We start from the raw sequence: 24096 nt of genomic DNA, 5'->3' as shown, positions 1-24096 counted from the left end.
CTTCTTTGCTTTTTTACCATATAAATAGGGTTATGATGATCTTATCGGAACTCCTTCATTAAGTAATGAGATTTGCCCAAACAGAGCACTGATTGATTTCCAAGCCTTCAATCCGATAATTAGGAAAACAGTATTATAATAGTATTGTAATAATAGTTGGAACATTTAATAAGGGGTTTATTTGTTCACAATCCAAATTTGCAGCCTTCCTTTCTAGAACTTATATTTAAATTGACATCTGAAAAGAAGGTCCAATCAACCAACTTATGTAGAAAGGAACACATTGTTATTAGTGTCAAGGGTTTTCTAAAGTAGTAATTTTCTGGCTCTAGAAAATCACGGAGTTGAAGCGAAGAACAATTAACAATGCAGGTTGTCAGCCTTGCAGTTCACCCATGTTTTAAACTATGCTGTGTTTGACTTATTCCCAGAGAAAACTGGCTTTGGAATATGAAAAATGTGATCGTGTATTTGTTAGTATTTATCTGGTCTCGTCCAGAGTACACCAGCATCATAGCTCACTCTTTTTCAGGCAGAATGAAAGACTGTGTCCCCCTGGGTTTTTTTATCAATGGCACTAGGAACATTTTTGTCATGTAGTTCAACACATAGAGTTCCTTGCCAGCAAAATCGCTTTTAGTCTTTGATAGCCTTTCCAAAAACAACAACCAGAAGGTGCTGAAGGCTTGTAACCATCAAGTGATTTTATGTTGCATTTTATCATAAGCACTGAATTAGACGACTGAGTAATTGAAAGTGACCCATTGATTCAGATTGACTTTGAAGAGAAGCAGTTAACTCCAAAACTTGAGATCCAAGGCATGCACGTGGCAAACCCCACTCCTCCAGCTAGCACTCTCTTTGAAGCAACATCGATTCCCAAGTAGCAGCTCCGGAGTCATTGGTGGAAGTTTACATATGGTTTGAGAGCCATGAGCTAAGCATGCCTGCAAATGCTTGTGCTGAATTATGGAACCAAACATGAATGCCTAGCTCACAAAACCTGGGCACAGATGAAGCCAGCTGTCCATCCAGGCTGGGGAAAGAGTTGGAACTGAGACTGTGACCTATGCTCCCCAAATTATCAATGGTTTTAGGAATAAGCATCATGAAAGCTGGATTGAGTTCTGTTTGGTTTTTATTTTCATATTAAAATTAACCTTCTAAAATATAAATATAAAATATCAATGATATAAACCTTCCAAAATATAAATGACATAAATGTTGCAAATTCTTTTCTCTGGGGAAAAATTGCAAAATCCAGATATTCTCCACCAAAAGGTTTATGCTAAGAAAAGTAGATGTAGCCTATCTTGTACCTTTTCAAAATGATCCCCTTTCTTGTTTATTTATTCAAAATACCTCATTTTAAAAGTACCTCCTTATAGTAGATTGTTGCCTTTTTTTCTCGTAAAAAGGTGGCAGAAAGCCAAATTGTCTGATTCTGAGGTAGGGTTATAATTAATGGAGGGGTTAGTGGGAAAATACAAAGAATGGGGTTTTGCCATTTCCTGTTGCAGGTGTATCTTTCAAACAGCACAAATCCTGTGTTGCCTTCACACCTGAGAAGCTATGATCATCGCAGGCCTGCTCTCCCCCAAGAGAGAGCTTAGTACCTGTTGCTTAAATTCTCCAATCGTTCTATTTTTGAATTATACTTCTGTTTTTGTGACAGTTTGAATTCATCTCCTAGGCCTTTGGCTCCACAATAACCGGAAGTAGGGAACCCAAGAGCTGTGGTCATGTAAATCCACAAATGAGCGCATACACAAGACAGATGAGGGTCTTGCAGCCGCTCTGGCTCAGATCAATATTGCATTAGCTTGCTAGGCTAAGGTCTCGCTGTTGTTCAGGAAAATTCAATACTTCTTTGTATTACAGTCGAAAAAGCCTTTCACTCTCCTATCTTGAGGGCTCCTAAAGAGAGTTGCATGCTGCTTGCTGTCCCGGGGCAATATTCAACAGGACAGAAGGCAGATTTACCCGGCATGTCTTCAACATTATAAACCAGTGAGTCATGGAGACTCTTTAAATTCTGGGTCTGCACTAGACAAGTTCTCTTCTGTTTGCTCTTTCAAAGAGACTCCACCTCCCGCCCTCCCCAGGGGAACTGGTGACAGCAGAGGGGACGGGAGGGAAGGCAAGGCAGCCGGAGCTCGGGGTGGTGAGGATATGACTGCAGCTTTCCTTGTGTGCTTGTATTCTTGGTAAGGTCAGTGGCTGTGGCGATCTGAGAAAGACCCCCAGGAGTAAGGCTGTAAAAGTTTGCCCACAAACTCAAGAAAAAGAAAGTTATGAAACCACAATAATGGAATTTAAATGAGGGAAAAGACTGAGGGAGAATGAATAGACTCTAAGCCTCCCATTAAGATTACAGACCAGAAATGGGATTGTTTTTGAGGAAAGGAAAGACCTGAGTTTATGACTCCAGCAAGATATTTTCATGCATATGTTGCCGGCAACTTTGTGCTCTTAGGGGAAGGGGAAAGTGTTGAATTGGTGATAGAGCCACATTCAGAATGAAGAAAACTTGGCGAAGAGCTAGTACTTGTGGGAGAATCTGTGGCCGGGATTAAAGCCAGAGAGAAACAGAAAGCGGTGAGAGTTTCATCTGAGATGCTGTCTTCTGCAAACTGGGAAACCTGATATCATGACCTTTCCCCTCATTCTGCAGAGCCACTGTCCACGACCACGTGGTGCCCTATGTATCCGTCCTCTAAATGGGCAGACTCCTTGTCCTCTTCGTAATAAAGCAGTTGACACACACAAACATTTGGGTGCTAGAGAGTGAGGGGTGACAGTAGAGAGAGAAATCGGTCACATCCATTACTTTGAGCACGTGGAGAAGTTATCAGCTATTCAAACTCATCATTTTGCGCTAACTCAAATAGTAAACCACTTTAGCTTAGTTTCTTTCTTTTCTTTCCTTTTATTTTTTAAAGCGGGTTGGCCAAGAACTGAAAACCTGTTAGCCCAGGATCCAAGCACTCTAAAAAGCAGGGCGCTCAGATAGCCACCTGCCAGGAACTCAGCTAGCATGTGGGGCTCCAGGGAGGCCAGTTCACGTGGGGTTCACTTTCTTGATCACACGTGAAGCTTCACCCAGCTCTCACCAGCCGCCTTCTGCATCCAAGCAGCACACGCCAGCCTGGGAACCCCACCTCCCTGCCGAAGGCCCATCCCTCCAGAGAAAGGTCCACCTACTGTGCCTCCTTAAACAAAGCAATAACTCTTAGTTGAAATGCACAGTACCTCGGATTTCTTGGAGGGGAAAATGGTCCACACCAGATTGTCCTTCAAAGCCCAAACCATCTGGTATGTTTTTACCATATGCGCAATAAAAAAAAAAAATCCAGAGAAAAGGGGATTTTTTTTTTTTTTTTTTTTTTTTTTTGTCTTGCTGCTGATCTGGACAGGGAAATGGAAAGATTTTCCAAGGCCAGGGGGCTTCCACACTGTCTATAAGGCAACTTACAGTTGCTAATTGCCACGGTTGGTCTAAAAGCACTTCAACAAAGGGATGGCCAGTATAAGCCAAATAACAACTTGACTTGATCGCCAATCAGTCAGTGTCCCCAATCTTTTTCTGCCTCAGTTACTACCTGTTTCCTGGTGTGCAGTCAAATGGCTGCTTTGCGTCATCTCTTCGTCCCTGGACACAAGTGCAATGCAGTCACCTCTCTGAGGTCTGGGAGATAAAAACCTGAGACAGAAGTCAGAAAGACTCATTTTCTTTTGTTTTGATTACAATTTGCTATTATGTGTAAATTAGTGGTATCTATAATTTCTAAATTTTTTAATTGTTACAATTATGAATTAGTCTTCAGATCCAGCCCTGATTAGGACATAATCTACTGTCCTTTGTCTAATTCGGTGATGTTCCTCGTAACGAGGCTCCAGGACTGAAAGATGGAAAGAGGAAGGGAGTGGGGGTCACCCAGGGCTGGGTCAGACCTTGGTACTGCTCTGGTGCCAGGACTGGTTTCCAGAACATTCCCCAGGATCCCCTCCTAGGGCGGGGGCCTTGAGGACAGATGACTCCAGGAGCCCCCGGTGGGTGATCACAAGCTGGCTAGAGTTCCTGGGCGCTGGACCGTGTGCACCGTGCGGTCCTGGAGATGAATGCCAGGGTGCACTTGACAGCCCAAATCTCCTTTGCAATCGAAGCAAGCATTTCGATTTTGTTCCTGAAAATAGTCCTGCTCACTGGGGAATGTGGTTATGCCTGTTATTGCCCTTCAGAGCACACTTGAAAATCCACTCCGCAAACCCGATCCAATATGTTCACTGCAAAACAATTAGCTAGTGAAGACTTGCTTGGGGTAAGAAAACACTTCCGGGTTCCACTGGGACCCATGTTCACAAATGGTTCTGCTGGCATCTGCTGCAGAAGAAAAGGTATATTCACGATCTCTGCATTTCTCCCTCTGCAGTTGGTCCCCACATTGGGCGTTACTGTGGGCAGAAAACACCAGGTAGAATCCGCTCCTCATCCGGCATCCTGTCTATGGTTTTCTACACGGACAGTGCCATAGCCAAAGAAGGCTTCTCGGCAAACTATAGTGTCTTGCAAAACAGTGTTTCAGAAGGTCAGTATTTATGCCTCTTGCAAAGCCCTGCGGTAAAGAGTCACTGTTATTCCTCCTCACACACCTATGGCCCTGTGAACACTACAGATGTGTTTTGTGGGTTGGAGTGCCCAGTGTTTCTTTTTCTCTTTTAAATGGTTTATATGAATATCAAAAGGAAGAACTCTTTGGGGTGCTTTCTTAAAACTATGTGTGAGAAGGCTGCATGTAAGCCTCTGAAATTATGGGAGAAAAAGTGGGAAACGGCAAAACTGTGCCTTGAAACAATGAAATATGGCCAGACCACCTGCCTGGTACTCTCCAGTGTATATTGGGCTGAGAGCCAGGAAAGGACAGGCATCGATCCTGGATGAGAAGAACCAATCAGCATCAGTGGAGTTCATCGACAGGCAGGTAGGTAGAATGGATGGTGCGTGGTGGTTTGATTTGGGGAGACCCTGGAGGAAGCTGTTTTTGTTTTTCTTTTGTGAATGAAAGCGGATATTCATGTAAAAGAAGCATGTTTTAACTTCTGCTATAACTTTCCATAAAAGAAAAAAAAGTAATACGTTTTTTGTATCTTCTTAAAATACACGACTAAGTTGATGTGGTCTCCTGCTCTTTTAAGAGCCCGAGGAAAAAAAACCTGAAAAAACAATGAATAATTTGTGTTTCATCAGTTTTAGCTGCCAGGTTGTAACGTAGCACAGGGAAAAGGCAGGCGAGTTAGGAGACCTGTTCTACAGATATGCTTATATCTTTTCTACCAGATCTTACTGGAAAACAAAAAGGCCAATTAAACTTCAAAATCTTATCTTTACTTAATTTATTTGGTTAATCCATTCATGTATTTTTGTGCCATTTTATATTCCAAATAACAAACCTAAGCTTAAAGGTAGAAAACCAGTGAAAGAAAACCTTTTATGCCATAAAACCTTATTAATTATGATAGAAAATTCAGAAAATGTGGAAATTTGGTTAGTTGAAGTTTTTCTGGATGGTTGAGAATCTTCTTTTTAATCTCTAAAGTTTTTTTTGCACTTTGGTACTTTACATTTTCCTAAAATTGATTATTCACTTCCCAGTATCATAGTTCATATTTCATTGTTTGCTGAGTATATGAGGCCCAATGGAATATATGTTTTCATGATTCATGTTCATCGTTGTGAATATTACCATTTATGCTGTAAAACTGTGGTGCTCTTTGGGACCCTATGATACTGCACTTTACCCTGATGGATTCTGTTGTGTTTTAATAAAATAAACCAATGGTGTTAATAACTATGGCCAGTCCAGGGCAGGGGCATAACAAAGGGGAGGCCTGGGTGCCAATTGCAAGGACTCTGAAAGATGGAGAGTTAAAGTCTACTTAGCCCACCAAATATGGGCTATAAATGGACAAAGAGTCTTTTTCACTTTTATTAGATCTTAGAGGAAATAGTTAAATTTTCTTTAAATGTAACTCTTGATGTGTATGCATATGACATATCTGCATACATTCAACTTTGAAAATAAATCCAAACTTCCATCATTTCCTAAAAACTTTCTAATAGTATTTATAGTATTTATATCAACCTAAGCCCTGTTGGATAAATAATCAACTGTGAGATCTTCACAGCCTTGCTTTTCAGAATTCTTGCCATGAAAATGCACATATCGGTGCTACAATCCAATAAGTCCCTCGCCGTCATCTTTTGTAAGACTGTGTGAACATAGAAAAGACCGTTTTAGTTTTCCAGATCAAAAAAGGAAATATGCATCCTAGGTCCTCTTCCTTTTGATGACTTAGGGCCATTTTTTTTTCCCTTCAGACTTCAAGTGTATGGAAGCTCTGGGCATGGAATCCGGAGAGATTCACTCTGACCAGATCACAGCTTCTTCCCAGTACAGCACCAACTGGTCTGCTGAACGTTCCCGCCTCCACTATCCTGAGAATGGGTGGACCCCTGGAGAGGATTCCTACAAAGAGTGGATCCAGGTATGTGGCTTATACTTGGCACACTCAGGGTGGAAGATTTGGGTCATCTAAAACGGTTGTTGAAAAAAAGCAACGCCGTGGCTAATGCCTTCCAACGAGAAGGACAGGGACCACCACCGAGTGTAATCACTTTGCAGAATTCACAGGATCAGAGAAAAGCAGGCCTAGATGACATCCCTGAAAACCCCTTATCTTCTCAGATACTTACATATGACTCTAACAGAATCTGAGCACAGGTGTCTCACTTGGGTAACAACTAAAAGATCTGAGGGTTTTTTTCCACAGCAGCCATACATTTTCTATGGATGTGCTTCCTACTTCAACAGATTTTTATTTCCTTAATGAAATATATTACCTGTACTTCGAGGTGTGCCTGAAGTCATTGTTTTGTAAGGCGTTTTGTTTGTTTGTTTGCTCAGGGTAGGAGAAGAGCAGAACGGGGTTGAGGTTTACTTTCCCTCACTGGTCCAAGTAGCACGTGCCCAAGAAGTGGTTTAGTTGAAGGTATTGGTCTCTGTGGATTACGTACAGGCGCAGACGTATGAAACGTACACGTCTCTGTCCTTAATAGTGATGTCGGTTCTGCTTTCCCCACTTTGCTCTAATATTCCCTCCCTGCCTTCACCCTTCCACTCCCCACAGGCGCCCCTCCTCTGCCCCTCCACCCGGACTCATCTCCAGCTCATCCCTGGCACCACTCCCAAAGCCTAAACTTGCCCCACCTTGATGTCTGGATACTCCCACCCAAGGCCTGATGTTCATGTTCTTGACTTTTTCACCCACTGTCAAATGAAACATCATATCTGGCTGTGTGGGTTAAACTGGGGGCAAATTATCCAATGTTATTTGCTGAAGGATCCAGATTTCCTCTTCGGGAGAGTAGGCAGAGCCTGTCCTGTACTAATTGCGAGATATATAAAAATGACTAATTCCCAGGGAGAGTCTCTAAGCAAGAAAATATACCAGGATGATTAATCCCCTACTTTCTACATCTATGCCTGTTTCAGTCTGTTGAGCACAAATACCAGATTTTGTTTTACTTTGGAAAGGTCAATATTAGTTTAACATACACTTAAAGTGAAATGGCCTATTTCAGAAGGCTGAACTCACACTAACCTCGAAATGATAACACTGAGAAATGTGTAGAGGGTGAGAAAAGAAGAGGCTTTTACCTTGGGTGGGATTGCTGCATCCAGCTCTAGATTAAGTCAGAAATGAAATGAACTTGCCTCCGTCAAAATAGCTCTTGGAGACTTGTGTTTCCACATCCCCACACCAACCAGCAGTTCCGTGTGATTGACAGACGTGCCTCTAGAGAGAAGCTTACGTTTTGCAGTGCTAAGCATGTTTGCGTGGTAATGTAGTTGTGTTCTCGGCAGGGTGGAGAACACTCAATAATTTAGGGATGTTAGTCTTGCAAGAGTTCTGAAAATGCAATGGTAGCAATTCTTCTGGGCAAGGAATTCGGTGTCAGTAGATGTGTGGAGACAGAACGGGCTCTCACAGAGCATTTGTCAGTGGGACAGGGTTTACGTCACTCTCAGGAGCTGGGCACCATTTGTGATGGCCCCAGAAGAAAAGTCTCAGATGGTCCAACTCTTTCTATCAAAGTACGGTCGGGATGAGCTAAGTAACCCAAACCCCCCAGACAAGAAGGTTTCCTTTTTGCTCATCCACCCCCCATCTCTGGCTGGCAGGGGGTCTGCACCACACCTTCTCACACCAGGACCTAGTTGGAGGGAGTGGCCGTCATCCGAAACCTGTCACCAAGGCACAGGGAGGAAGGGAGTGTGGCCAAGCACGCTGACCCACGAGGCTCCGTTGAGGAGCATGACACCGAGTTCCTTGCCAAAGCGCATCCCACGGCCGGCCACGCTTAACTTCCAAGGGGCAGCAATTCCACACGTGCTGGAGGGAGGACAGCTCAAATGACACTTGTGCCATTCATGGGATAGTCGCCATGTATCGAGTATTTCCTTTGTGCCCCAACTTCTGCTGAGTACTTGATTCATGTTTATTCAATCCTCAGAGCAGTCCTGTGACAGAGGTTCAGTTATCCTTTTTTTTTGTTGTTGTTGTTGTTGTTGCGGTACGTGGGCCTCTCACCATTGTGGCCTCTCCCGTTGCAGAGCACAGGCTCCGGATGCGCAGGCTCAGCGGCCATGGCTCACGGGCCCAGCCGCTCCGCGGCATGTGGGATCTTCCCAGACCGGGGCACGAACCCGTGTTCCCTGCATCGGCAGGTGGACTCTCAACCACCGCGCCACCAGGGAAGCCCTATCCTTATTTTTAAAATGAGGACCCTGAGGTTCGGAGAGATGAGTAAATGCCGAAGGTCACGGGCTTGGAAGCAAGGTCTGTTGGACTGCAACACCTGCTTCTTTACACTTCGATGTGCTTTATCTTTATCACTAATTCCTATATATTCAGGTGTATCTTGTGAAGCATCCGTCCGCAACCCTTTATGCTCTTCCTCGTGCTGAGAAGCCTCACACCAGGATGAGCGGGGGCTTCCTGCTTCTAAACCAAGAATGGGGAGCCCTTACTCCTCAGCCCCTCCGGAAGGTGGATGTCAGAGGAGCTCAGCGTCAGTTCACCTTGAGGGAAAATGATCTTTTTCTTCTGCGGGAGCTCAGCGGGCTCATGTCCATGGTAGTTGCGTCCGTGTACTTGGTGGGAGGTCTTAACATCCACCCATCCCCTAATTATGAATAATTTCATGTGTTTCCAGCTTTTCTGAAACTCCTTGGAAGTGGCGGGCTTGTTTTCATTGGATAGATGTTTTATAAATTAACCCGCAAGCACAGCATAAGGGAGGCTGAGGGCAGAAGGTACACACCTCCCGTCGCAGGACCATTTATTTGTACTTGACGGTCCTATTTGTATGCACGTCAGAATGAGGATGGCATTTGTTTTCTTTTTCGGCTTTGTCACATTCTGCATGAAATATACCCCACAAAACATGGTGCTGTAGCCACAAGGACAAACACTTGCATGTGTTAAATTAATAAGGCAGCCCTGGAAACTGACTCTCCCTCAAGACAGGAACAGTCTTTGGTTCAATTGTTTTCTCTAGGAAATTACCGAGTGACATAAAAAAACAATGCATCGTTAACCGCCGGTGTGGATGTCCTCCTGGGTGCTTCCTGTGGGATCTGTTGTCTGGCAAAAAGCTTAAGAACCAGGGCAAGAAGCCCTTTAGTGGGGAGGAACATGAAGGGAAGTCCTGGCTTGGACATTTCCACGTGGTCACATCCTGTTCTAAAGGCCACTTCATATCCTGAGACGCGAAAACCTCCTACTTGTCAATTGCAGAGTTAATCACCCTGTGAGATTTGTCCATGTTTTTCAGAGTATTCCATTCTGTTCCGTGTCCTAGAACTGCTGATCTTATTACTCATTTCATCTTTATCTTCTTTTTGTTTCTGGTTAAATAATCAAGGATTCTGAGGAAAGACTCAGTGGATCGGTGGCGCTATAAAAATTCTTAATTTTCAAGCACATGATTAGAGCCCAAGCCATTAACCTCATTGACACTGAATTTCTTTTCCTATAAAATAAAGGTGACGTAGTCTTCTCCATTCAAGCTCTGGCAGTCTACGAGACTGTGGATCTCAGAAAAAAGCAGGCTCGGATTTTTCTTTTCAGATCTTCAAACTAAGTGTGTAGAATGTGTCTGATTAGAAAACATGTTCTCCTAAATCCTGATGTAGCCATTCACACACAAAGCAGAATTTAATTCGTTAATTATTTCAATGTTTTATTAATGATGGTGTTCACTGCACTGTAAACAGATTTATCCTTCTAGCTTTAATTAAAGCTCTTGGGAGTGCTTTCCTCACAACAACTGTGACTTTCCCCTGATTAAAATGCCAGGAGACAAGAGAAAAAAAAAAAGTCAAGAGAGGTAATGCCTGGATAGGATATGAACTTTGTTGATCCAAAGAAATAAAAATGGCACTAGGGACTAATCGATTACTACACCCTCCAGTGACTTTAGAAATAGAATTACTTGATAAACCAACTCAGGCTGAAACTCTGCTCATCTCCAAATTTGGTAGCATTGTCTTTTGTGGGAAAAATTAAAAATTGGTGCTAGATTATTCATGCCTTCTCTTATTCCAGAGGAGCAGAAAGCAGTTGGCTTCTAAACCACATCCTGTTTGGTTTGGTCCATCAGCCCTATGATGGATTAATCCCACAAAAGAAAGTAATCTCCAAGAAGACCCTCTGTAGCTGTAAGAATACATCAGCAAGCCCCTTCTCTGTTCACTACATTTTCTGATAGAAATGTTCATTCTGAGGGATGAGGAGGAGGAAAGTTCCAGAAGAGAGGAGCTCACGCTAACCTTCTGCGGAGGTTTGTTTCAGTGTTTTCCTTTTGCTTTACATGCATTTCCCTTTGATAATATTCCACATTTCCTAACTGAAGGAACTTTGAAAGCAGACACCAGTAACCAAAGGCCTTGGTGTAAGGAGTTGGGCTGAACTGAGTCAAAACACACACACACACACACACACACACACTCTCACACACACACACACATTCTCTCTCTCTCTCTCTCTCTCTCTCTCTCTCAGGGTTCACTTACTCACAGCCACAGCTGCAGGGTTGAAGAAAGTAGGTGCCCTCATTCAAACTGTTCAAATCCAAGCGGCCCTGGGTTGCTTTGAGGATTTTAAAATTCATTTTAAGACATGGTCTAACAACAAAACCTTATGTTTCTATAGCATTTTCCCTTTATAAAAGCCCATTTTAGTCTTAGAGTGTAGGTTAAGTGGACCAGAGGTTCTTTATCTGCATCTTCCTATGAGAAGGCTGAAGCCCAGAGAGGTTAAAGAGTTCATCAAGTCCTGATTTGGGGAAAAGCTGCAACTTGTGGGGAAAGTCAGCCTCACAGGGCCAAAGGGGACTTCTTTCCTCAGACTGGGGACCTGAGTCACTGGGCACTGGGAGAGCCGGAGGGCGGGAGGCGAGTCACAGCTCGGGGTCAGATCTGAACCAGGCCCAGGTGCAGCTGGCCTTTGCAGAGCTCTTTGGCCATTGGAATTGTGAGTTTTTCACCTCCTGCTCTGTCAAATGCAGTAAGCCGTGCAGATACTCTCACGCCAGCTAAACTGGGCAAAGCGAAAATCCTGGTGAGGTCTTAAGACCTCGTGAGTCACGGAGGAAACTGTCCTTCCTCGCGCCTGGCTCCCAGCCCCCAGCCCCAAGGTCTTCCCTGTAGTCCAGGGGGTCCTTCAAGGTTTACTACCCACAGGTGCCTCCACATCCACCCAGGGGTGTGAGTTGTTGCTACCAGAAACCTCCGAATCTCACTTGCAGCTTGCTGCGAATGGAGACAAAAGATCATTTAAAGTCATGGACCTGATTTCAGGAGCTAAGAAAGGGCTAGCTGGACATCCTTTACGTGCCAAATGGGATGAAATAACTCATGAATTCTTGGAAATGTTCCCTCCGACACACAGTATTGTTACACATTTTTATCGCATTTTAGGTGGGAGAAGTGAGTGTTTCTTACTCAATTAGAAGAATTTGTTATCTGAAACCCTTCTTTTTTTCTTCAAAGTGAGGGTTTCCCCAAATTGAAAGTACGAAGCTGAAGTAATTTATCTTAAAACTTTTAAATGTCATTTATTTTCACAAATTTCATATCTCATTTTCTTTCCTTCTCAACTCTCTTGGACAAATCTTTCATTCTCTTATATGAATGTGTTGAGTGTGGAACAGGGATCTCCTATGAAGTAGTTTGTGATTTTTCATACAGTTGCTAGTTTCTAGTAGGTTTATAATCTGTGTTCAAAATCGGTTCTATCTGCTGAATTGAACTAGTCCAGAACATGTATGGAGGCAAGTTATCCTGACTGTAAACACGCTGTGCTTACAGACCAGACACTTCCAGGATTGCGGGGCATTTTCTCATTCAGATCATTAGTAAATAGCTGAAATTGCAATAAAATGCTTTATAAATGTGTGACTAGAGAACTGACGAAAATAGCTTACTGGGTTACCCAAATGTGGAATGATGCATGTAAAATATAATGTTGGCAAATTTAGGGAAAATATAGCTGTTCAACTGACTGTTTATTCCCCAGGTGTGCTCTGTGTGTGTTTTGCAATTAAAATTAACTTGCTATTTTAGCTGAAACATTGATCTTGAAGGGAGACAATTTGCTTTTTTTTTTTTAATTTTATTATTTATTTATTTGTTTGTTTGTTTTTGGCTGTGTTGGGTCTTCGTTGCTGTGCACGGGCTTTCTCTAGTTGCGGCGAGCGGGGGCTACTCTTCGTTGTGGTGCGCAGGCTCCTCATTGTGGTGGCTTCTCTTGTTGTGGAGCACAGGCTCTAGGCATGTGGGCTTCCGTAGTTGTGGCACACGGGCTCAGTAGTTGTGGCACACAGGCTTAGTTGCTCCGTGGCATGTGGGAATCTTCCTGGACCAGGGCTCAAACCCATGTCCCCTGCATTGGCAGGCGGATCCCCAACCACTGCGCCACCAGGGAAGTCCCGACAATTTGCTTTTTAAAAAAGTAGCCCAGGTGAGACTTTGGTTATCTTACTCTAGTTCTGCATTGACTTATACTTCATGCACAAAATAAATGCTTTATCTCTGACCCTTCATGTATCACAGGACTGTTATGTCTAACTAGGTTTCCACCCAGGAAGCCCATGTTCCAAAAGTTACTGTCTCCTGAGGAACTTTTCCTAATGCTTTCTCTGGTACCTTACCTTGGTGTTTCACATTATAGGAAGTCATTTGAAGGAAATATGTGTTTATAGGGACAGATGAAATTCAGAGCTTTTTGTTGTTTTTGAAGGAAGATATGATTGGGGGAAACAGAATGTACATGTGACATAATTATTTAGACATTTTTAGCTGTTGTTTTGTCAGAACATAGCAAGATGATTTTTTTTTTTTTTTTGCGGTACGCGGGCCTCTCACTGTTGTGGCCTCTCCCGTTGCAGAGCACAGGCTCCGGATGCGCAGGCTCAGCGGCCATGGCTCACAGGCCCAGCCGCTCCGCGGTATATGGGATCCTCCCGGACCGGGGCACGAACCTGTATCCCCTGCATCGGCAGGCGGACTCTCAACCACTGCGCTACCAGGGAGGCCCTAGCAAGATGATTTTAACCATTTTGGTCAAGTTGACCACTTAATTCAATTTTAAAAATCAGTCAAAGGATTTTACTAGTTAGTGTTTCATGTCAACACACTTTAAAGAAAATGTATGACACTTAAAGAAGCCTCTGATTTTTATGATGAAGCATCACTGGGAAGAGAGTGTTGAAAGAACGACAAGTGTTTGGGTAGAATTACACTTAAAATAAGTTAGTTTGTAGAGCATGAACATTTCCTTTTTTTTTTTTTTTGTGGTATGCGGGCCTCTCATTGTTGTGGCCTCTCCCGTTGCAGGGCACAGGCTCTGGATGCACAGGCCCAGCAGCCATGGCTCACGGGCCCAGCCGCTCTGTGGCATGTGGGATCTTCCCGGACCAGGGCACGAACCCATGTCCCCTGCATCGGCAGGCAGACTCTCAACCACTGTGCCACGAGGGAAGCCCCAGAGCATGAACATTTCTTTTTGCTTGCTGTTTTGGTTTCTTATTGTTTTATGGCAGTGTCTATTTGGAACCAACATTCATAGTTAAATTCTAGAGGAGAGGTTTTTATATTTCTTTCCAGAATATCTTGACTTTAAGAGTAAGATTAAACATAGGTGCAAACATCCTTTTGTCTAAATTCCTTATTGTTCATGTGTTCAGAGGGATTAAGTTATTTGCAAGACCACAGGGCCAGGTACTGACAGACCCGGGCTGGAATCTCAGTATCCCGGCCACCGCTTCTTTGCTCCTACTGTTGTAACAGTATGAGGACATGAATTTGGATCCTCTCTGAAGACTGTGTCTGAAGACCAAGCAGGCACGTTTAAATCCCAGTGTATCCTGCTTAGCTGCTGATTGGTAAATGATGTCTAGTAAGTTGAACAGTCACTGAAGAAGCTTTAATTTAAACAAATGATTGGACTTTGTCTGGAGCAGGGGTTTTGCGTCTGGACACTCCTGACATTTTAGATTGGATAATTCTTTGTTGTGGGGCTGTCTTGTGTGTTGTAGGATGTTTAGCAGCATTCTTGACCTCCAGCTACTAGAAGCCAGTAACATCCACACACACACACATGCATGCACACACACACACACGTACGCACACGCGGACGCACACACACACACGCACGCACGCACCCTCAATCATGACACCCAAAAACGACGTGTCCAGGAGTTGCCAGATGTCCTGTTTGGGGGCAAAATCATCCCCAGTTGTAAACCACTGGTATAGAAGATGCGCAAAATCCTAATCAAGTCATTTCCAAAATAATCAGACTGATCAGAATTTTGAAAGAAAAAGTAGCTGGTTGCTTGGCTGGTTTCTGTCACTTTTCAACCGCTTATTGTAGATATTTGAACAGAGTCGTAGTTCTTTTGTTTTCCAAAAATACAGATGCATCTGTTTACCTGATGCAGGAAAATAGCATCATAAACCTGCTTGCTTATTTATCTTAAGCTTCACTATTTTTAGCTTTTAGAAGTGGACTGTTTTTAGCTAAATAAATACAGATGTTATTTTAGAGTACTGCACGATTGGGTCTCAAAATGCACTGATAAGAATGGGATTAAGAAAAGGAAACACAAGGATAAAATCACCAGTCATCACTGACAAGATTTAGGAAAAATAAGACTGAAATGAGCTCTTCCACAACTGGATGTCGTATGCCCCTGACCTTGACTTACCTGTTTTAGTTTTTCTGCAGTATGTAAATAAACAGCTCTTTTTTTTTTTAACTTCAAATGTAATCAAGAGTAAGGAACTGTGTTTGAAAACCTGTCTATTGCTTTATTAACTTATCTTTTCATGGGAAACATACTATTAAGTTTCCAATTCTGTAACCTAAACAACAACACATTAGAAGCCATCAATTACCATCCAGTTTCATATCTGTGGACCAATAGGAAGGCAAGGTTGATGGTTTCACATCTGTTTTAGGTGAAAGGCTGTTCCTGTCTGTGGTATTTAAAATTTAAAGAACTTCTGTTATTATACAATTGGGAATCCTTGGGGAGTAAAATGTTAATGAAATCCATAACGTGCACAGACTTTATGATAGCAGTTTTAAGAAATTCCTTTGGTGGGGTTTGTTGATTTCTGCCCTGGCGGTAATAACTATGTTTTACAGAGTGCGTTAATGTCCACATCTACCAGCGATGGCTACCTTTATGCAGCATGTAATGTAGCACACAAACTCCTAAGCTTTAAATAACTTTCATACCAGAATTTGAAAGCCCCAGAGCAAAACAATGTGTGTTCTTCAGAAGTGGCAGAACCCACAGTTGGAAACTTTTCAAGCACCTCCACAGCAAACTTCTCCAAAGGTGCAAAAGGCCCACCCTGGAAATTCCAAAGCCAGGATGCAAATGGATATTCTGTGCCCTCATATAATTCTCATTTAATGCACCATTTGAAAGCTCCACATCAAAATAGCAATTTTGGGTGCTGACCTGAAACAGAGACACACACAAACACGCATACGTATTTCTCCACTGCAAGCCCCCAGCCTTCACATTTCATTCAATTCTACGTTCAAATAAAGAGAAGAAAGTAGATTAAATTAAAAATGCTCTATAAATCCCAATAGTAATAAAATGCATTACGCTTTTATATTTCCAACTATCGAACAGAGTAAGCAGTTGAGGCTAATTGCACATGTTATGACTAATGTGCAATTAGAATAATCACATATGAACTTGTACAAGTGACTTGTACATTTTTTTTTCAGCTCTTTTTGCCTCCACGGGTTAAAAACACATTCATGGCCTTCCTTTAATTGCCTTCCTTCAGAAGAATGAAGTCTTAATTTTACCAAAGTTTTATTTTTCTTACAATCCCAGTGCTTTAAACTTCTAACTACATTTTCTGGATTTAGCAGAAAAATAAATAAGCTTCTTTATTCTTCTAGCAAGCCTGAGACGGCAATAGATAGAATTCTTCAGGGGATGGGTGATTGGACCTGACAGCTTCTGAAATCCTTTCAAGCATTTAAGATTCTGTGATTATATTAAAAATAAATTTACTCTATCAGCTGGTACCCTGGGCTTGCTTAAAAGAAAATATAAATATGTGAAGCATAGCTCGAATTCGTTTTAAATAGTACTGATAATCATATCAGGCAACACATAGCAAAAAAAAATTTTTTTTTTAATTAAAAAGATTTTCTTTCCTTAGATCAAGTAATTGTTTAGGTTGGCTTCACCCTGAAGCTTATCTGAGGATTTCACATAGAAACCTCGCTAGTGGGGCTGTTTTGCTTGATTCTTTTGTGCTAGTTCAGGGGGAAGTGCAGCTCACTAGAGGAGATAAGATGAAGTCTGGGCAGTTCATCTTTCATGTCTCTCTAATCTTTGATGGAAGTATCTGAAAGGCAAAGTCTTACCCACCATTCCAGGCTGTTCACACCTTAAAGTCTGGCCAATACTCGGTCTTTTTTCTTTCGTTAAGAAGACAAATACCACATGCAATTCGGAGCATGTTATAGGCCATCATATTAATGCAGAAAAGTGGAGGGAAAAAAAGCAGCACCAGGGATACAGCTTAAGAAGAAAGTCATCACGGTGATCTTCATGCGTGTATGACTCGATGTGGTTACTTAGGGCTAAAGCTGACAAAGACAGACCCCATCTCCGAAGAGAAAGACCGAGACCCAGGTAGATGCACAGGCTGATGGCTACAGGTGCAAGAAATTCAAAAGAGCTTTTAAGTTTGAAGATCCGGAAATTAAAGATAAAATTTCCAGTGGGAAATACTCATGATAATAAAAGAAGTTAGCAAATTAAATGAAATGTGAAACACTGAACAAATTGTTTTTGATATTTCAGGAGGCACACAGAGTTCATGGGGAAAAGAGAAAAGAACTTTTTTTAAGTTCCCAGTCTTAAAAAATGAAGACAGAGTATGCAGAATTTTCCTGGCCTAGTTTTTAAAACATTATTCTGAAAATCCAGACTAGTCACTGCTGTTGTCAACCAGCAACATTTTGTAGCACACACATTATCCTATTTCTGTAGTTTTAACTTATGTTTCCAAATACTGCATTCATTTATAAGGATACTTTTATTTACAAAGCTCTAATACCAAGATGGTAAGAATTCATTTATTTAACAATCATGTACCCTGTGAAGAAAAATCAGTTAATACATTTGTTCATTTAACATGTTTCCTCTAAATCAACCACTCGTAAATAAAAGAATCTCATTTACTAAGACAAATGTAGAAGGCATCTTACATGATCCACATCTGGACATTCCTGTCTCTTCTGGAGAGGAGGACAAAAAGGAAAAGCAGACAGGAATAGGTAATTTGGGGTTCAGTCTGTAATATGCTGAAACTGAACTCTTATCAACTTCTGTAATATAATAATTTAGTTCCCTTAGTCTAAGAACTTTGCTGTTTTCCAGGAGAGTTTATGGGAACATCTGTTTATCTACCTATCTTTTTTTAAAGTGTCTAGATTTAGAATATTATGTGTCTCATATAAAATGCATCTCAATTAAAATCTTTTTATCAAAAGATTTTAATTCCATTTAAAATTTATTTATTCCATTTCTTCTTATATATCAGCAGCTTTATTAAAACCACGCAGGGTAATGTGTTCTCAGGCCTGACTTTGCATCTTAAAGTGTAGTGACAAAATGATAGGATTCTTACTGTCCTGGAAACCTGCAAGGTAGCATAAAGAAATGCTTTTTTCTACATTTCCACATATGGGCCTTAGCTCTATTTTTTCTGCCAAGAAGCCCACCCCGCTACCCCCAACACCACACACACCACAGTATGGCCATGTTCACCAAGAAAACATTTCACCTTGTGTCACCTCCAAGGATGTGGTGAAATAGACGTGTCTGTCCACGTGTTGAGAATGGTTCCAGTGGATAAATGCGAATCACAGCTTCTTCCGTTACATTAAGGACTCCGGGCAGGGATAGGGGAGGAAGAGCATGATATGTTTCGTGGAACATCTGTGCTTGTTCTCCTGTGCTTTGAAAGTAGATGTGCAGATGCATTTTTCCCATTGTGTGACCTGGACTGAAATGCATGAAATTACTACAGACAGATTTTTTCTTTCAGAACATTAAAAGAATTTGCAGTTCTGTTTCCCGACTGCATTTGGATGGCAAAACAGTGTGTCTTCAGAGCACAAAACGTTTCCCTCGTCCTCACCTTGGTTACCCACCTCCCTCCATGCAGTTTCCAACTTTCCAGCCCTTTTCCTGCCACGGGCTGGCCTCTGCTCAGCCCGAAACTATAGAACATCCATTGTGAATGGTAATTACAGATGATTCTTTTAGAAAGTAATTCTTTGAAAATGCATTATTCCAAGGGCTTTCCCACCTCCTTTATAAGTCATCTTCAAAAAAAAAAAAATCAGTATACACCTCCTGACTGAATGGTAAGCTTCCAAACAGGGAAAATACAGTTGACCAAATATAGTAAATCATGAAGTTCATCTCATCTGTTCTCAGGAATGATTGGCATCCCTTCAGAGACCCACTGTTTACACACAATTTCTGACAACCAACTGTACCTAGGCAGCCTGTTCTTTGTCTTCTCCCTTGTCTCCGGGGCAGCGTTTGTTATAACTTTTGGTGGGTGACCGACTTTAATCTCAGTAATCCCATCAGCTCCTTGCAGGATTTTTAACGCCAAGTAGAGGGGTTTTCTTGGACACCTGCACGTCCAGATTCCCCATCAACACATGAAACTCTCATTAACCTGAGAGGCCCATGTAGATCCCTGAGAAATACATGGAAAGTCAGTGTAAAAGGATGCTGTCAAAGTTTATAGGCCAAGAGCCTGATTTAGACCATTGCCCCCATCTGCAAGTCTTTAGTTTCCAGAAACTCATCCTTGTGTTTGTTTTTGAAACCAAGCTTTTAGAAGGAGAGAGAAAAATTAAAGGCGTGACTTACTGCAAAACTAATAATAAACAAGCCATTTTGTTGGTGCTGAAATAGACAGATGCTGTCTGAGTACAGATGTGTGTTGATCTTGAGTCATTTAGAAATCTCCCTAGTACTGCAGATAATAACACTTTATGGGGAGCATAGAACGACAGCTTTTGAAACAGAAATAGACCTTACCTGTACCTGTTTAATATTTTCTTGGTCTTTCAGGTTTAAAAATCTCTTTAAACTGCTGATAGATGGAAAGATGTATGTGTCCATAACTGAGGTTATTGCACCTTGGAAAGGTGTTATGTTGCCTGGCCTCGGTGCAGAATTAGTATTACTGCTTCTTCTACTGGGCTGCTTCTCAGAGACCATGAGACAAACACAAAGATCACAAAAGGCCTGAAACCTGCACTCATTTCCCAGCCACACAAAGCTACAATTCCAACATCGTATGAGGGTCATATGTTAATTAGGTGAAAACTTGGAGACCTATAGTTAGACAGTGAAATATCAATGTTGCTAATTTTTCAAAAATACAGAAGTGGTCTGAGAAAAGTCTAAGATACCAGATACAGCCAATCCATAAATATCCTGTGGACGTCATGATCCCAAATAAGTTGGCTCTAAAACAAAAAGATTGAGAAGAGGTTGGAGAGCATGATAGATACGGCGAAAAAATGATTTAAGCCTTGCTGCCCTTTGAGGTAACTTCTGGGAGGAGGGACGCTTCGTAAGTTAGTGAGAGGTCTTTTGAGAAATAAATAAAAAAGAATCCTTCACGTGGCATGGACCTAGCCAACAAAACTCATCATCCAGCAGACCTTCCCTGTAAGTGGTGAACTTTTCAAAGGACTGGAAATTTTGAGTAGTTTTAATATTTGCAGTTTAAACACCAAGATAAGAATAGTCATATTCCTCAATTAAGAGTACAAGTTTGGGGCTTCCCTGGTGGCGCAGTGGTTGAGAGTCCGCCTGCCGATGCAGGGGACACGGGTTTGTGCCCCGGTCTGGGAGGATCCCACATGCTGCGGAGCGGCTGGGCCCGTGAGCCATGGCCGCTGAGCCTGCGCGTCCGGAGCCTGTGCTCCGCAACGGGAGAGGCCACAGCAGTGAGAGGCCCGCGTACCGCAAAAAAAAAAAAAAAAGAGTACAAGTTTGTTGCTCAAATGTTAACATTGGCTTAACGATGGGTAGCTGGCTTTATCTGGGAAAAAGGAGTTTCAGATCTTGCCAGCAGCGCTGAACTGACAGAGTGTTGAATTTAAACTCGGCAAATGTGTATTGAGCGTTTGCTAAGGATGAGACGCTGCAGGTCGGGCTAGGTGACATTAAAGTTAAAGAGGGCTCTCTCCCTCTTTCAAACAAGTTATACAATCTAGCTACTACAGGCAAAACCACACATACACACACACAAACACACACACACACACGCTCCAATTACCCAAATGACTAAGGGAAAAAATATTAGGGTCACATTCTTATGTTTAAGGTGTGTACCAATGCATCATTATGACTCTCATAAAGCCAGGAAAAATAACGAAATGGGCTATGCATTGGTATTTTTGTTGGAGAGGAGAGGAGACCACGGCTTGGAATGGCTAATTAATTTGCTTAACATACTCCAGGTCGTTCTTTAATATCAAAGCCACAGAGGTGCTCCTGGAACCTGTGCTTTTTTGCCACCATGTGCTGCCTGCATCACCCAAGTATTTTTCCCTGTAGTCCTAGAGTTCATTGAGGGTATTTAATGCAGCCAGTTCCCTCTGTATTGAGATGTATTGTTTACTCGACTTTTTCCCTCACTGACAAGAGGGCAGGAATCTGGTAACCTTCCCTCTCTTGGCAGCCAAGTATCTAGCACTTATTTGTGTGATAAAAGAAGAATCTCCAGCCACCAGCTTCCCTCCACAGTGCAAGGGATGTTAGACATGGAAATACCCACCACCGGAAGCTCATGATCTCAACTCATGGCCCTCTCTTTAATTGTTTGAGGAGCAAACGGTGTGATTTCGACAGCAGTGTGGACTCCTCAAGAAAACACGCAGTTTTGATGCCATTTCATTAAGATGTTTTCTTTCAAACGTAGATATAAACGGAGGGTAGGGCTGGACAGTGTGCCATGAGACTCAGGAGAGAGGTATCTGGCTCATGCAGACTGAGGGTTAGGTCTTATTCCCAGGAATGCTTGGATTCCCAGAGGCAGTGAAAGCACACATTTTCGCAGAATTAGCTCAGCAGTGCAGTGCCTGGTCATGAGCTGAAAGTTTAATTACAAATAAGATTGCATGGTCTCCCTGTCACCAGCCCAGCACCTCCTGGCCTGGACCCGTGGACCCCATGAAGCCCTCTGCAAAGGAGGATGTGTGTTGGGGGCTAGGGGTGGGGAGGACACTTTTCCCTGCTCTCTAAAGGACTTTTGCCAAGAGATACTAGACAGAAGGAGAATGTTCATCATATGAGATGTTTTGAAATGCAGGAAATTGGCTGGGATTTTTTTTCCTGTTCCTTCTGCCTTTAACTCATCAACCCTGACCCCTTCCATAGCCAAAATCTTATCCTATCCTATGAGGTCCAGTTTGAATGATTCAAATGACCTCTTTTCCATACAGCCTGAACTTTCCCCTTGTGCATGTAATCGTCTTCTGAAGCTCACAATGCCTCATCTGTGGGCATGGTGGCACTTCTTATTTTCAGTCTTGTATTATCCTTTTTTTCTGCATAGGCCTACTTCCATCCCGAGCCTGGCATACCATATATATCTATTGAATTTAATGGATTAAATGGTTTTATCTGAACCATTGGTGTCCTTCGGTTTTCTTTAATTTCACACTTTCCGTTTAAGCATCTACAATGCGTGAAGCACCATTATTGGGCTTTAAGACACATCCGTGTGGGTATGCAACCTGGCTCCATGCATCGGTTTATAGTTTGCCCGAAATGTTTTTAATCATAAAAGCAAGAATAATATATGCTTTATCTGCATAATACAGTCCTACTGAAATTATGGGTGGAGGTCATAAATTCTTCTGTTACGTTTTAAAATGGTTGTCATCCAGACCACCCTTTAGTCATTCTTCCATTACTGCGCCCCCTTTGTTTTAGCAGAGACAGACATCAGAAGCAGAGATCCTTTCACACAGTCTGCTTGATCTCACAGGATGTTGATCAATGCGGTCAACTGGATCCATTCCACTTGACCTGCTCATGCATACCGACCCCAAGCAATTCCTACCCATTAAGCCTTCTAACTAGGAGAATGCTTCCCTAGTTTTCATGAGTGTTACAATAAACAATTAATGGATGGAACCAAGAGTTATAGCAGGAGAGCCTAAGCCAGCCTGTGTCCTCCATGCAGGAGATGCTTGCTAAACCTTGCTGACTGAATCTTCTAGCAAGAACCCATGGTACAATGGTCCTATAGGAATTTGACTAGATCTACATCATGTTTATGCATATCTGAGGCTGGTTACAATTTTTTTTAAGCTGTAGCATATTTTTCTTTCTTAAGACATTTCCATTATGCGATTTTTACTACAGAGTTTGTAGGTTAAATTCTTAACCAAGTTTCTAGGGATTACATTTGTTCTGTTCTGAGTACTTATCCTCTTTCCAGATCAAAGTATTAGGCTCAGGTTTTCAATTTAATGTAACTTACAAATAAGTATTCAAAAAATGTTAATAAAAATATTAAGTCCCTGAATCTTTTACCGCCCAGTAAGAACTCCTAAGTATCTAAGTTGGAAGAGGGGGCCATCTAAGTGTCATCTTCCTGACTGAGCTATTAAAGTTTCTGAGGTCCCCATCTGCAAGTGAACATGGTGTTGAAGTAATGAAGCTTCTTCATTTTAAAGAAAAACAGAGTTTTCAGGTTGGCGTACGTCTTAAAAATGTACAACAATCTTTGCCAAAGCCTAGGCATTCGGTCAGCCTTTCTCTTTAACTCTACATAGAAGTTTCCAGTTGTCTTTGATGCTGATTACTTGTATCCCAGAGTCTATAGGAACCCCCATACGATCTCATTTTCTCCTCCTTTGTTATCAGAATACATTGTGTCCTGATGTCCAGATTTTACAGGCTTATTGAGTAAGAGAGGAATTCAAATGGAATATTTGTTTTCTCTGAACACAATTATATCTGTTCTAGAAAATATAGAAGGGAAAAAGAAGCCCTCAGATTTTGCATGGAATATGTGAAGACTCCTCCCATATTTCTCTTAAATTGACGTCATCAGGGAAGCTGAGCATTTTCCGGTGGGTGTCACAGTCCTGTTGCCCTGCTCTCAAAGGTCTTTGAAATGCGGCCTCAGACACCCTGAGGAGGTGTGGACCCACCGTGCTCTCCTCCCAGAACAGTATCCTCCTCTTCACGCTCCATCTTCGTGGTTTCCACGTGGGAGTGATTGGGGTAGCTGGGTTCTGGAAATGTCTCTAGTTGAGATGCTGGTATTCACCTGCAGTACGGAGTCCCTTTCCTTTCCTCCTGCCGATGCCACTTGCCCATTCCAACAACTACAAGAGATCTTACTCTTCAGAAAGAACCACATGGCACTC

The 24096-nt window shown here is 42.3% G+C and overlaps 1 protein-coding gene across 4 annotated transcripts in view; it reads left to right on the top strand.

Annotated features, from left to right (window-relative positions):
- Window positions 1–24096, top strand: part of NRP1 (neuropilin 1) — a 138338-nt gene that overhangs the window by 63589 nt on the left and 50653 nt on the right. For all 4 annotated transcript variants that reach the window (XM_082618467.1, XM_082618470.1, XM_082618469.1 and 1 more), the window contains exons 5-6: window positions 4434–4589; window positions 6380–6546. In XM_082618467.1, the coding sequence (XP_082474593.1) occupies window positions 4434–4589; window positions 6380–6546 (323 nt within the window). The remainder of the gene's footprint in view (window positions 1–4433; window positions 4590–6379; window positions 6547–24096) is intronic.

The sequence above is a fragment of the Mesoplodon mirus genome (genome assembly GCF_964341445.2).
Source record: "Mesoplodon mirus genome assembly, chromosome: 4".
Taxonomy (NCBI): Eukaryota; Metazoa; Chordata; class Mammalia; order Artiodactyla; family Ziphiidae; genus Mesoplodon; species Mesoplodon mirus.
The sequence above is the reverse complement of the archived record's forward strand: the minus strand, read 5'-3'. Positions and strand labels throughout refer to the sequence as shown.